Source organism: Poecile atricapillus, chromosome 11 (genome assembly GCF_030490865.1).
Source record: "Poecile atricapillus isolate bPoeAtr1 chromosome 11, bPoeAtr1.hap1, whole genome shotgun sequence".
Lineage (NCBI taxonomy): Eukaryota > Metazoa > Chordata > Aves > Passeriformes > Paridae > Poecile > Poecile atricapillus.
In genome coordinates this window covers 10,150,007-10,162,712 of record NC_081259.1, presented here as the reverse complement: position 1 = coordinate 10,162,712, position 12,706 = coordinate 10,150,007, and the positions used below count along the sequence as shown (strand labels likewise).

Below are 12,706 nucleotides of genomic sequence, written 5' to 3'. Positions count from 1 at the left end.
TTTATTCAGTGTTCTTAGTGCTGTTTGAACAGTGTCATTAATAGGTCTAAATAGGAGGACAAATTTTGCAGCTCTGAAAAAAGCTGTGAAAGTGAAAAAAGCTGCAGAGGGGTCATCCCACTGGACAGTTTAAATTTTGGTAATTCAAGATGTCTGCAGTGACTTAATACTTCAGCTTGTTGTAAGAAATGGTGGGTTTTCAGTACTTTTAATTTCAAACTTGGAAAATTCAATTCAGTGATTGCTTTGTGTGCTGCGCTGCAGGTGAACCAGTCACTGTGTATCGCCTTGAAGAAAGTTCTCCCAGTATCCTGAACAACAGCATGTCCTCCTGGTCACAGCTGGGGCTCTGTGCTAAAATTGAATTTTTAAGTAAAGAGGAGATGGGAGGAGGTTTACGTCGAGCTCTCAAAGTTGTATGCACATGGTCAGAATATGATATCCTGAAATCAGGACATCTTTATATCATCAAGTCTTTTCTTCCTGAAGTTGTGAATACTTGGTCAAGCATTTATAAGGAGGACACTGTGTTGCACTTGTGCTTGAGAGTAAGTTCTATCTTTATCAATTATTAAATATGAACAGGCATTATATGTTAAACAGAAATCATTGTCCCACACGTAAACTAGTATATACTTACTAGAATAAGAAAAAAGTTAGTCTGGGTTTCTGTATGAGCAGAAGGGTTAAAAACTCTGCTCCAGCATGGCTTATTTAATCAAAGAGCTCAAATTCTTACAATACAGATATAATTTAAAAAGCAAGTAATCTGTTGCCCGGTCTTGGGGAGATAGATACTGTTCCCACTGCCTGCCTACTGTTTTCTGAGAGCAGGAACAGGCTGTTTCCTGTTCTGTAATGCAGCTAATAATTACATAATGAAGTGTGGATTTGACTCACAGGAAATTCAGCAGCAGAGAGCAGCACAGAAGCTGACCTTTGCATTCAACCAGATGAAGCCCAAATCCATCCCATACTCTCCAAGGTGAGTGTATTTAAACTGCCATTACATTGCTTGCCTTTGGCTCAGGGGAATGCCTACAGGGTTATTAACAGGTGCATCAAATATATTAAGATACTCAGATGTGGATATGACTTGGAATATTGCTGTGAATATGGCAAACAGAATTGTCCTCAGCAGTATTTTCCATTGATATTTTCTGCACTGATTCTAATCTAGTGTGATCATCTAAATGGCTTTGTATAATAGTTTAAAAGTATTTAAATTGTTAGTAAATCAAATAAAAATCTAATAGTAATGATAGATCTCTATTTTGTAACTATATTCATTAAGTGTACTTTTTACTAGGTTCTTGGAAGTTTTCCTCTTATATTGCCACTCTGCTGGCCAGTGGTTTGCAGTTGAAGAGTGCATGACTGGAGAGTTTAGAAAATATAATAACAATAATGGTGATGAAATAATCCCAACTAACATGCTGGAGGAGGTTATGCTGGCTTTCAGCCACTGGACATATGAGTATACAAGAGGAGAACTCCTGGTATTAGATCTGCAAGGTAATGCCCTGACTTAGAAACTTGAACTGGCACCAAGGTGAATGTGGGTTTTTCTTTTGATAGTATTTTGCTAAGAATCTCTATGTTTGTAATAAACAACAAGCATTATTTAGTTCTTCTTCTACTTAGTTTGGATCTGTGATTTTCTTATCTAATCATATAATGATAAAGATTGGAAAGAACTTCTAAGATCATGGAGTCCAACTTTACCCAGCACTGCCAAGTCCAGCACACACCATGTGCCTGGGGGCCACCCCTAAACAGCTTTTAAATCCCTGCAGGGATGGTGACTGCAACACCACCCTGGGCAGCTGTTCCAGTGCTTGGCACCCTTTTCAGTGAATATATTTTACCTCATATCCAACCTAAACCTCCCCTAGTGCAACTTCAGGCCATTTTCTTGTCCTGTTGCTGGGAACTGACCCTCACCCAGCTACAGTGTCCTTTCAGATAGTTCTAGGCAGTGATGAGGTCCCCCCTGAGCCTCTTCTTCTCCAGGATAAATATCCCCAGCTCCTTCAGCTGCTCCTCACAGGACCTGTGCTCCAGACCCTTCACCAGCTTTGTTGTTCTAATATGGTATTAAATCTTACAGCAACACAGAGAATTTAAATATATACATATTTTCCTAAAGAAATGTGCCATTAAAAAACACTATTTTTTGGCACATTTGTATAGTGCCAATATGGTGAGCTGGTTTTATCCTGAACTGTGTGCCAGATATTCTGTCAGTGAGAACTGTATAGGTTTTTCTCATGGGTGAAAACTCAAGCTAGGAAATGCAAAAAAAATAGATGGAAGAAATCTGAAAAGTACCAAGTGCTTGTTTAGGAGCAATTTTCTAAAGATAGGAATCATGTATAGTTTGGGTTGGGTTTGCTGTGGGTTTTTTCTGTTTTTATTCTTGGAGAAGCTGAGAAGTCATAGCTAAGGATTCCAAGGCTTTTTAATATTAATATATTTATGTAATCAGAAGTGTATCAGATTTAACTTTTTCTTCATGTGCTGTCTGAAGGTGTTGGTGAAAATTTGACAGATCCCTCTGTGATAAAAGCTGGGGAAAAAAGGTAAGGGTAAAGAAAGACTTAAAGTATTGTGAACTTTTCACTGGAAAGAGAACACATGCAAGTGATGTTCATGTGCACTTTGTTTCTAAGGTCATATGATATGGTGTTTGGTCCAGCCAATTTGGGAGAGGATGCAATAAAAAACTTCAGAGCAAAGCACCACTGTAATTCCTGCTGCAGGAAACTGAAACTTCCTGGTAAGAGCTCCAGTACCCTCCTGAGACACTCATGTCATGAGATGTTGTATGATATGTAATGAAATAGTCGAGGCATGCTGTGAAAGTGGAACAAGTAATAAACAGCAGTTTTGTAATTTGACTTTAGGCTTCTGATTGCACCTCTGATAAAAACATACAAAAAACAACTTTTTTGACAGTGCATATCCTGGAATTCCTCTTTATAAGTGCATTTGCATATTCAATTATTTTGCTAGACATTTATGCCCATTCTACTAGCTCAAGAAATAGTAACAGTTACGACTTTCTTCTGTTTGTACAGATCTGAAGAGGAACGATTACACACCTGACAAGATCATATTTCCTCAGGATGATGCCCCTGAATTGACAATTCAGCCTGGAAGCTGCACCAAAGATTCTGATCCGGCCAATTCTATTCGTCTGATGCTCTGATGATGTGACCAACTCAGTGGCTTCGTTCAAACTTCATGGAACCTCACAAAGTTGTCACTTATCTTTCCCTCACTATATGAAAAGAAAGACTTGTCAAAACAAGGATTATTGTCTTACAAGCGGAATTTTGGCTGGTCCATAATCTAAGGATTTTACGACTTGTGATAACCATCTACAGAGCAGTGTGGCAGCTGATCATTCTAAAGGTGGAATAATGACAAGTATTTAAGATGTGTTTTTAAAGGGGCTTTTTAAGCAGAAAGTTTTATTTTTTATTTTATTTTGGTTTAGTGGAGGATTTTCTTCCTGTAGTCCTGGGATGGGAAATATGCCTTCCACCAAAAGGATTTTGGTAGTTGATGTTTTAAGGTAAAGCATTTGCCTTTCTGGCATTTGTCTTGCTGTCAATCAGCAAAACCAGGAGAAAGCACCTACCTCTGTAATGCCAGAGTATTTTTAGAGTGTTTTCGGAAGTGTTCCACTAATATTTTCTCACCAGGTGTCTTTTAATCTGGCCTTTTGAAGAGGACAGAGCCAAATGAGGCATATATAGGATGCCAACAGACTGAAGTTGAAGGTAGGAACTTGGTCTGTTCCAAAAGAGAGAGAGAGTCTCCTGAATCAGGATTCTTTCAGCTTCTTTAACTGTAAAACTGGGCTTGGTTGTTTTTGTTTCGTGAAATAGAGCCTGAATTGTGCATAATGAAATTTCTTGTTTTACACATTTCAATTTTATCAAGTCACTGTCAAATAGTAACAAAGCCATGATAGACTGGTATAATCATATTTAATAGAAGAATTAGTTTGTGCTGGTCCAAATAAGTTGCCTTGTAAGAACACAAGTTGGAAGTGCTTTTTCCCTTGTACGTATGTAGTGACTGCTTCAGAAGTTCTGCCTTCCAAAGATCTCCTAAAACCAGTATATTGAAACCGAATGTACACATAACTTGTAAATGTATTTAAAATTGTGTAGAAAACATCTTTAATGTTATGTTATTTGTGGTACTTATTTGAGAGATTAGGATTGGATTAGCATTGTGTAAACTACGGGAGATTGCAATGCACCTTCATGCCAATAAAATGTAATTTAACTGTCCCAAATATTGTTGAGCATTCAGCAAGAAAAGAACCTGTTGTCCAACTGAAGTTTCATGCTGCGATTTTTTTTGTTACATAGGTACTAATTTGTAATTTTTAATTAAAAGGGCAGTATATAGCTCTATAAATTTTTTATTCAGTAGTGTATCTTATAGATACAGACCTAAGGCACGAACACAATAGTTGTTTAAATGGTGTTTTATGTTTGATGGGGAAAGGTAAAATGTTATAAGGATATAATACTGTATACATTTTGTATATCATTAAATCTTTAAAGAATCTAAAATAAATTTATTCTTGTTTACAGACTTTTGCTCTCTGTCTCAGTCTGAAAGGTTATTTTGGTGTATTTAAGTAATTCTTTATGCAGGAAAGTAGAAATTGCTGTGCTGGATCAAAGCAGTTGTTTGCCTTTGAGGTATCACAACTTTGGCCAAGACCAGAAACTAGGGAGGTAAAAAAGTGAAAACTGTCATAGTTGTCAAACACATGTGAGGGGATTAATGAGTAAATGAGTCAAAAATAGCTCTTCACAATGTTTAATTAGGAGTTGCTTCTTAGTGACGCCTGGCTGCATCACCTCCTGTTGCTGGGAGGGAATGGGCAGATATTCAAGATGTACTTGCACCTTTCTAATGCCAAATAACAGCAGCACTGAGCCTGTAAGCATGACTGACTCTGCAAATTGAGAGATTTCTAGAGGAGTCTTCAGTGTTTTGAAAATGTCACCAAATTTCAGTGTATGAAAGAAGAAAAACATTTTGAGAAAATTGTAAGTAAAAGCTGGGAAACTTACTGTGTCTTGACACATACTTAACTACGCACAGTTCTTTCTTAGTTATTTTTGATGTACTGGTCTTCGGTAGTTCTGCTTGTGACTCATTTCTTAGCAAAATAAACAGATGTGACCACCTTGTGATGGGTGTGAGTGATCATGGGGAGTGCTCCTTCTGCTCAGTCTTGCAGTGACTCAGGCCTGAAGCTTTTTCAAGACCAACAGGGAAAAATGTGGTTGGGAAATGCCTGTAAGACTTGGAGTGGTTACCACTGTTTGTATTTCTGTACATCTGCCTGGAATGAGCAGTAGCTTACTCTGTGTGACTTAGCTTGATTGACATGAGAAGTGTATGTCTAAACTGAGGGGGAAGGAATGTGTAACTTTCAGAAGTGATCTGCCTTATACTTGCAGGAAAAAATAATAAATGTCAAGTACCCTTTAGGGAAGGAATTGGGAAAGTAGCCTCTCCTTTGGTAGCAAAGGAAGAAAACAAGTTGGTTTGAAAAAGCAGCCTGACTCTGTTTGGACAGCGCCACATCCTGCTGATGTTGGGCAGTAGCAACATGGAAACTATTCCAGGTAATTCAATTTGCTTGAGAACATCAAGTGTCACTCCTCTGCTGAAACCTCATCAGTCTTGAAATGCTCTATAAAAAGGGAGGAGTTGTGATCCTTTAGCTTATAAATTTCCTTTAGATTACCAAAAAGGAGGAAAGTGATGGAACTGGAACTTCTGATAACTATCCAAGAATAAAGAATTGGCATATCTTCTTAGAACCTAACTTTTAAATACAGGACTATAATACAAACTAATTATTTTTTAGTGAAAATCTGAAATTCTTCAGTGAATTTCCTACTAGGAGGATATTTAAAAGAGTATTTCTCATATAGGGAAATTAATAAACTGCATAATTTAGACTTTTAATTAATCCACCAAAGTCATTGTTGCTTTCTTGCAGTATTTAGGTGGTGAAACATTTCAGAGAAAACCAATCCCAAATGCATTGTGGCAAAATACAGAGCTCCTGGGCAGCTCTTTTTTTAGCTGCTGCTCAGCAGCTTTGTGATTTGGAAAAGGAAGGCTTTGGTTTCTAAGCCTGTGACAGTGATTTCTTACACTTGAATTCTTTGTGGTTGCATCTCACTTAATGCCATAACTCTTAACACTGCAGGAATTTAAAAAAGACTACAGCTGGAGACTTGGTAGTAACAGTTCATGTTAAATATCCCTAAAAGACCAGTTGGGAAAAAAATAGGATCTTTTAACAGGTAACAAAGCCTCTGAAAATTCTTTTCACAATTAACACTTTTCCTTGCACTAATCCACTTTGTGGTGAGAGTAATGGGAAGTTAATTGTCAGCCCCAGAGCTTGCAGTAGGTAGCACCCATGTGGATTTATATAACATAATACATTAAAAAAGTAAGTCAAAGTCTTGATTCAGATTCCACAAAAAGTGGGAATAAACATATCCAGTTCCATTTATGAAACTAAATTGGATTTTGAAGGGTCAGTAGCAGTGACAGCTGTCCCAGGAGTGCCAGAGACATCATTTGCTTCAAGTTTAACAAGTAAGATGATTAGGAGGTTTTTTTAACCATTTCATGGGCCTCTTCTGTGAATACTTGTTATTTCCCAAGTTGTCTGTTAAATAGCGAAAAACTGCTGCTCTTCAGTGGCATATGGAATTCAGAGATGAACTGCATTAACGTAACTAACTAAAAGGCATCTGCCATACCTTTTTTTTTCCCTCTCAGGAAAATCTTCAAAACACCAAGAAACTAATTCAGTATGATGTTTTGAGGTAGCTCCATCCTTTTATGGTCAACACCCCCGGTCATCACTTCCAGCAGAGCATGGCAATAATAAATCCTAATACAAGCATGAGCAAATATGGATAAAGGTGTGTTGGGCCAAAGTGCCCTGCTCAGTGGAATGGGTGGGTGCCTCTCTCTTCCCAAGGTCTTCTGTTCTGGCTGGCACGTGGAAGGAGATGGAGGCAGGTCTGACCAGGTGCACTCCCTGCCCAGAGTAACCAAGTGACATCACAAGGGGCTGGGGCAGGAATAGCCGGGGCGACAGCATGGAACACAGGGGGCACCACTCATCTTTGCTCTATGGAGATTGCTGTGGTTTTAGAGTTCTCTGTCCTGCCTCAAATTAGAACATCAGCCTCTAAAAAAGAGCAACATCAGTGAGCACATGGGTGGTGTAGGGTCTGTGTTCAGCCTCTTGACTGCCTGACTGGGGAAAGGGACAGTTTGGTCCAGGACAGACTTGTGCAGCCAGAAACCTACTCAAATTTTCCTAACGTGAATTAAGCAACACTTTATAGCACAAATCTGAAGAACAACCTGTTTGTAGTAGCATCTGGATTGCAACCTATGGTTTTAGAAAATAATCAGTACTGATTACCCCTGAGGCAATGAAATATAATGTAATATGCACTGCTAAGCATTTTGCCCTAAAGACGGCTATTCACAAGTGGTTGTAGTATTTGAGTAACTGTGTATGGAGTAAAAGACTGAATGGAATTTTAGGAAAAACTCTTAAAACCTCAGGTGTTTAAATAATACCTCATAATGTTGTATCTTGCCATACTGGAAAGAGCTTAGTGGGGAAGATGAAGAGCCTTCACCACTATAAACCTCATGAAAATAAATGCGAATGTGATTTTTAAAGAAGAAACTGTAGCATTTTTGATTTCCACTGTTGTGGATTTTTCTCGTAGTAGGTGGAAGGATGGCATGGAAATGGAAGTATTCCCCCAAGGAACAGCTGGAAGATATAAGCAGCCTGCACCCAGGGCTCACAGGGCTGCAGAACCTGGAGAACACGTGCTACATGAACGCGGTGCTGCAGTGCCTCTGCAGCCTGACCCCGCTCGTGCAGCATTTCCTCTCAGGAACGTGGAACACAGCCCTGCACGAGTGAGTTGGTTTGTTCACAGTACTGAAAGCTTTCTGCTTGGCACCGTTTTCCTTCCAAATGATATGTGTTGCCATGGGAATGTCCAAGGCACCTGCCAGCTCCCCACAGGCAGTTCCAGTCAGATTTGCCACCAGCTGGTTTCCTTCTCCTTTGAGAGCCCAGCTTAATTCCTTGCTGGGTCCTTGAGCACGATAGCTTTTCTTGCCATATTGATGGCAATACCCATTACTGCTGTCATGATGATGATGATTCCTACCACTTTGGGATCTGCAGAGTCCCTCGAGCCAAGCAACAGCTGCCAAAGCTCTACTATACCTTTATCTGTTTTCTGAGTTTCTGTCTTGTGCTCCCACTTGAAGGCAGACTATTTTTTCATACATCACCTGAAACTCTCCCCTTTTTTCCAAGGGAGATTGGCGAGTCTGCGACTGCCTTTGGCTGTTTGGTGTCCGACATGTGGCTTGGAGAATTTGATTATGTTTCCCCTGAGGCTTTTCATTCCATCTTTGAGAAGCGGTACCCAACTTTTAGCAGGAGGACTCAGCATGATGCACAGGAGTTCCTCATCTGTGTGCTGGATGACCTCCACGAGGCTTTCAAGGAGGTGAGCCCAGCTGTGGTGTTTTGGGAACTACAGCTGTTTCCTCCACCATTTCATGACTTAGGCAATTATTACATGGAATGCTGTTCTCCTCTTCTGAACTTTGCTGAAAAGGAAAACTTTCCTTTTCTTCCTTTATTTCATACCCATGTACACACAATTATTAATTTGCTTCTTGTCTAATGCTCCATCAAATTGCAGCCCCAATTTAAATGACAATGTTGGTGTAGCTTCAGTGTTCTAGCTTCTCCTTCTCCTTGCTCCTTCCACACTTAATGTTCTTCCACTTTCTCATCTGCCTGAAAACTTCTGCCAAGCACCAGATATGCCCTCATGACTTTCTCCCCTCCAAAGCCACTGATAAAGAGCTTTTCAAGCAATTAATGCTATCAAATGTCTGAGTTGTATTTTTGTTACTTTTCTCTCAGAAAATGGATCAATCTTACTCTGCATGTATGAACCATCACGTAAAATAACAGAGCCAGGTTCTGTGACAAGACTTAACAACTGATCAACCCAGGCAGTGGGCAGCACCTATTAAAACCCAGCGAAGGCACTTCTCAAACAATTGCTTATCTATATTTTGTTTGTTTGTTTGTTTTTTCCTTCTGTATAGCCAAGCCAAGAAAGACAGAGCCCTGCTGCAGAAGCAAGCACAAGGAGTAGCAGTGGCACATCTATTATAACAGAGTTATTTGAGGGACAGCTCAGCTATGGTATCAGGTGTCTGACATGCAAAGCCCTCAGTCACAGACCCGAGAGCTTCACCATCCTCTCCCTGCCCATCCCTTCCACCAGAGTGTGCTCTCTGCAGGTACAACAGCCAACACATTCCTGCTGCTTTCTGCTTCATCAGGGAGCAGAGGCTTAGACTAATAGGTGTGACTGGAAAGATGCAGGTCTTTAGTCATGTTGGTCTCCTGGGCACTAAGGGACAGTCTTGGATCTGGTCCCTAGAGAAGTGGAGTCTCTTAACTGGTGTCAGAACCACTGAGGCTGGTAAGGTTACAGGCACAATGCTCACGAGTTTCCAGGGGCTGAGGGATATTAAGATCATTCAATAGCAGCCATGAAGGTTTCTTCCAGTCATCCATGTATTTCCCACCTTGATAGGGAGAATGGAAGCCAGTGTTGGCTGCTTTGTCCTGCAAATTTGTAATGTCAGCCTTGCTGCATCACACTTCAGTTAGGAGGAGCAAACTCATCTCTTATGTTGCTTAGCACCTTCAGGGTGGAGGGAGATCTGTTCAATCAAGTGATGTTTGCTGTTTTTTTTCCTTTTACAGGACTGCCTGGAATGCTTTTTCCAGCCAGACACACTAACTCAGAACAACCAAATCCACTGCTACTGGTGTGGAGACAACCAAGATGCAACAGTAAAGGCCTCCATAACCAAGGCACCACAGATCATTATCTTCCACTTAAAGAGGTATAGTCTAAGTGGGGTAGGACATAGCCAGTTCTGGGTAACGTGAGACACGAAGGACAGTCGCTTGTGTTTGCCAGAAAGGAAACAAATCACTTGTTTCCAAGTGCAAATAAGTGGGTTTAGTACTTTTGATATCTGAAAACTAAAAGGGCATTTACAGAAATACAGCTGTCAAACATGCAAGTTGCATTCCTGAATTCTCATGCATGGTGTTCTGCCTGTGTACTGCAGCCCACCAGATTTCTCCCTGTACTTAGGATCTGCTCTTCAGAGGGAAGAAAAACTCCACCACGCAGTGACTGACTAAAGCCCAGTGCAGTGGCTCATTCAGTCCCTGTATGATCCCTGTGAATCAGTTCCTGTGGTGACTGAGAGGGCTTGTGGCTTGGTTTCCATGAGCAGGACTGAGAGTTTTGCTTGCTGCTACTGCAGTTAAGACACTCTGGTTTTGTTTATCTCTTTACTAAATCAGGCCTAAACAGAGCAAAGGAGCACCTGGGTTAGCAGACTTCACTAGCCACACACAGCCAGATGCTGAATTTATTCTAAAGAATTCCTTTCTTAACAACTTTCCACCTATAAAGAAAACTACTCTGGGATGATTTGGCTTCCCAGAACTATGTTATTTTAAGTTCTAATTTAATTTTCCATTCAGCATCTGCTTTTCTCAACATTCTCAAAGGACGTGATCTCCAGATGCAGCTCTTAGCCACACCGTAAATGTTTAAAGTGCAGTGATATACTCAAAGTTACAGAGGGAAGAGGGATGGAGTCTGGCGTGAGAGAAGAGCTGACACTGGCACTGCAGTTTAGTCCAAAATGTTTAGGATGCAGAAAGAGTGATGCAAAGATATGACTTCAGGCTTTGACTGAAGGATCAGGAAGCAAGAGCTTTGTTTTTCTTGCAGGAAATCTCATGTGGGTTTAGTGCATTTCCTGTCAGTTTACTGCAATACACAACGTTCTTAGAGATCTTTCTTTCAAATGCTGGGTAGTCAGTTGTTGGTTTTCCCTCCTCTTAGGAAATTCAGTTAAGCAATGACCACAATGCAAATAGAAGTTGAGGGTCATTTAAAATCATTCAAAATTTAATTTCAGGTTTGCCTGGCAGGACAAGCACAGAAGGAAACTCTCAACCACCGTCTGCTACCCGTTCAGTGACCTGGATCTCTCTCCCTACATCTCTGCATCATGCTGCAACAATACAGAGTACAGCTTGTGTGCTGTAGTGGTAAGCTTTGCCCTGCTTTTACTGGGAATGCCCTGCCTCATGGAGCAGATGCAGCTTGTGTTGGTTTGGACTTCACATCTAATAATTCATCATTTAATGTATGTTTTGTTGTATGCTTTTTTACCTGCCATGGACATAATCTGCTAACAGTACAAAACTAAAGGACAGAGATGTTATTTCTCCTTCCCCAACATCCCAATTTTAAAAGAATGCACTCCTGGCACATAATGCCTCCTCAGAATACACGCGCAGGCTGATCCTGCATGAATCCTGTTTTTAAATAAGGGCATGGCTCACAACAAGTGGGGCTCTCTTACAGTGACCTGTATCAAGGCTAATAGTTGGGTTGCAAATGCAATTGCAAAATAAATGAGCATGATCATGATCCATTTACTCTGTTTCAAAGAATTTATTTGAATTAACATTCCCTGCTCTAGGCCAAAAGGGACCCTCTGTCCCATCTTTTCCAAGTGCATACATAAAACAATTGCCAGTTCCTAGCTTTGCCTGTAAGTAGACAGAATAGGACTCTGGTTTTAACAGACTGTGTTGTTTGTTACAGAACCATGCTGGAGATCTGGATTATGGCCACTACACGGCCTTCTGCAAGCACGCAGTCACCAAACACTGGTACAGCTTTGATGATGCCCAGGTCACTGAAATCCCAGACTCTGAAGTGCAGGCTGACACAGCTTATCTCCTCTTCTACACCTCCAAAGGCTACTGAGACCCTGCTAGTCCTCGAAAATCAACACCGGGTAGGGCAGCACCTAGAACTCACCAGCAGCATTAGCCAACTCCTGTTTCATCAATAAACTAGAGCATGTGCACTACTGATCAGCTGCTGTGGTCTTTCAGGAAGTGATTCCTAGAAAGGACAGTTACAGCCTCTAATCCTCGAAGGAACGTGCATCTGCTCCATGTGCACAAGGGCCAAGGGTTGATTTCCATGACAACCTTCTGGCACCCCTCAAAACAACACAGATGTTGAGCACACAGACGCACTTACCTGAAATTCTTGTTTTTCTGCTGGTTATGTACAGTAGGTTGTTCTAAGCTGCCTTTCAGGAACTAACAGAAGGATACCAAAGCGAAAGCACACAACCAGACCAGACTGTGTGCTACAGAAGAGAGGATGGAGTGACCATTAATATATAAGAAAAAACAAGGCATTGTTCTACTGATGTCATTTTTGTTCCTCCAGCACTTCAAACTTGTTTGCAGCTTGTAAGCTTCTGGAAAACAATCAATATTCGTCTTTATTCCATCAGCAAGACAGACACAGACAGGTAAAAGCTCAGAATGTAAAACTTTTGAATGCCAACCTAATCAGAGAAGGAAAAGTAACCCAAATCCAGAGCAGCGAAATACGTAAGATGAAACTAAAAGTTTTTAAACTAATCAGCTCTATGCAAAACAATGCATTTT

General features: G+C 40.6%; 2 protein-coding genes across 2 annotated transcripts in view; both read left to right on the top strand.

Annotated features, from left to right (window-relative positions):
• Positions 1-4,617, top strand: part of TRPM7 (transient receptor potential cation channel subfamily M member 7) — a 52,052-nt gene extending 47,435 nt beyond the window's left edge. Inside the window, exons 35-40 of the mRNA XM_058846435.1 lie at positions 265-548; positions 903-985; positions 1,310-1,515; positions 2,531-2,582; positions 2,673-2,779; positions 3,081-4,617. Of these exons, the coding sequence (XP_058702418.1) occupies positions 265-548; positions 903-985; positions 1,310-1,515; positions 2,531-2,582; positions 2,673-2,779; positions 3,081-3,211 (863 nt within the window). The 3' untranslated portion in view covers positions 3,212-4,617. The remainder of the gene's footprint in view (positions 1-264; positions 549-902; positions 986-1,309; positions 1,516-2,530; positions 2,583-2,672; positions 2,780-3,080) is intronic.
• A 3,191-nt stretch (positions 4,618-7,808) lies between these two features.
• Positions 7,809-12,313, top strand: USP50 (ubiquitin specific peptidase 50). Its single transcript, XM_058846666.1, has 6 exons — positions 7,809-8,016; positions 8,426-8,621; positions 9,235-9,432; positions 9,905-10,047; positions 11,146-11,278; positions 11,841-12,313. Exons 1-6 carry the CDS (start codon positions 7,829-7,831, stop codon positions 12,003-12,005), a joined length of 1,023 nt encoding a protein of 340 aa, XP_058702649.1. The 5' UTR covers positions 7,809-7,828; the 3' UTR covers positions 12,006-12,313.
• Positions 12,314-12,706: the final 393 nt, after the last annotated feature.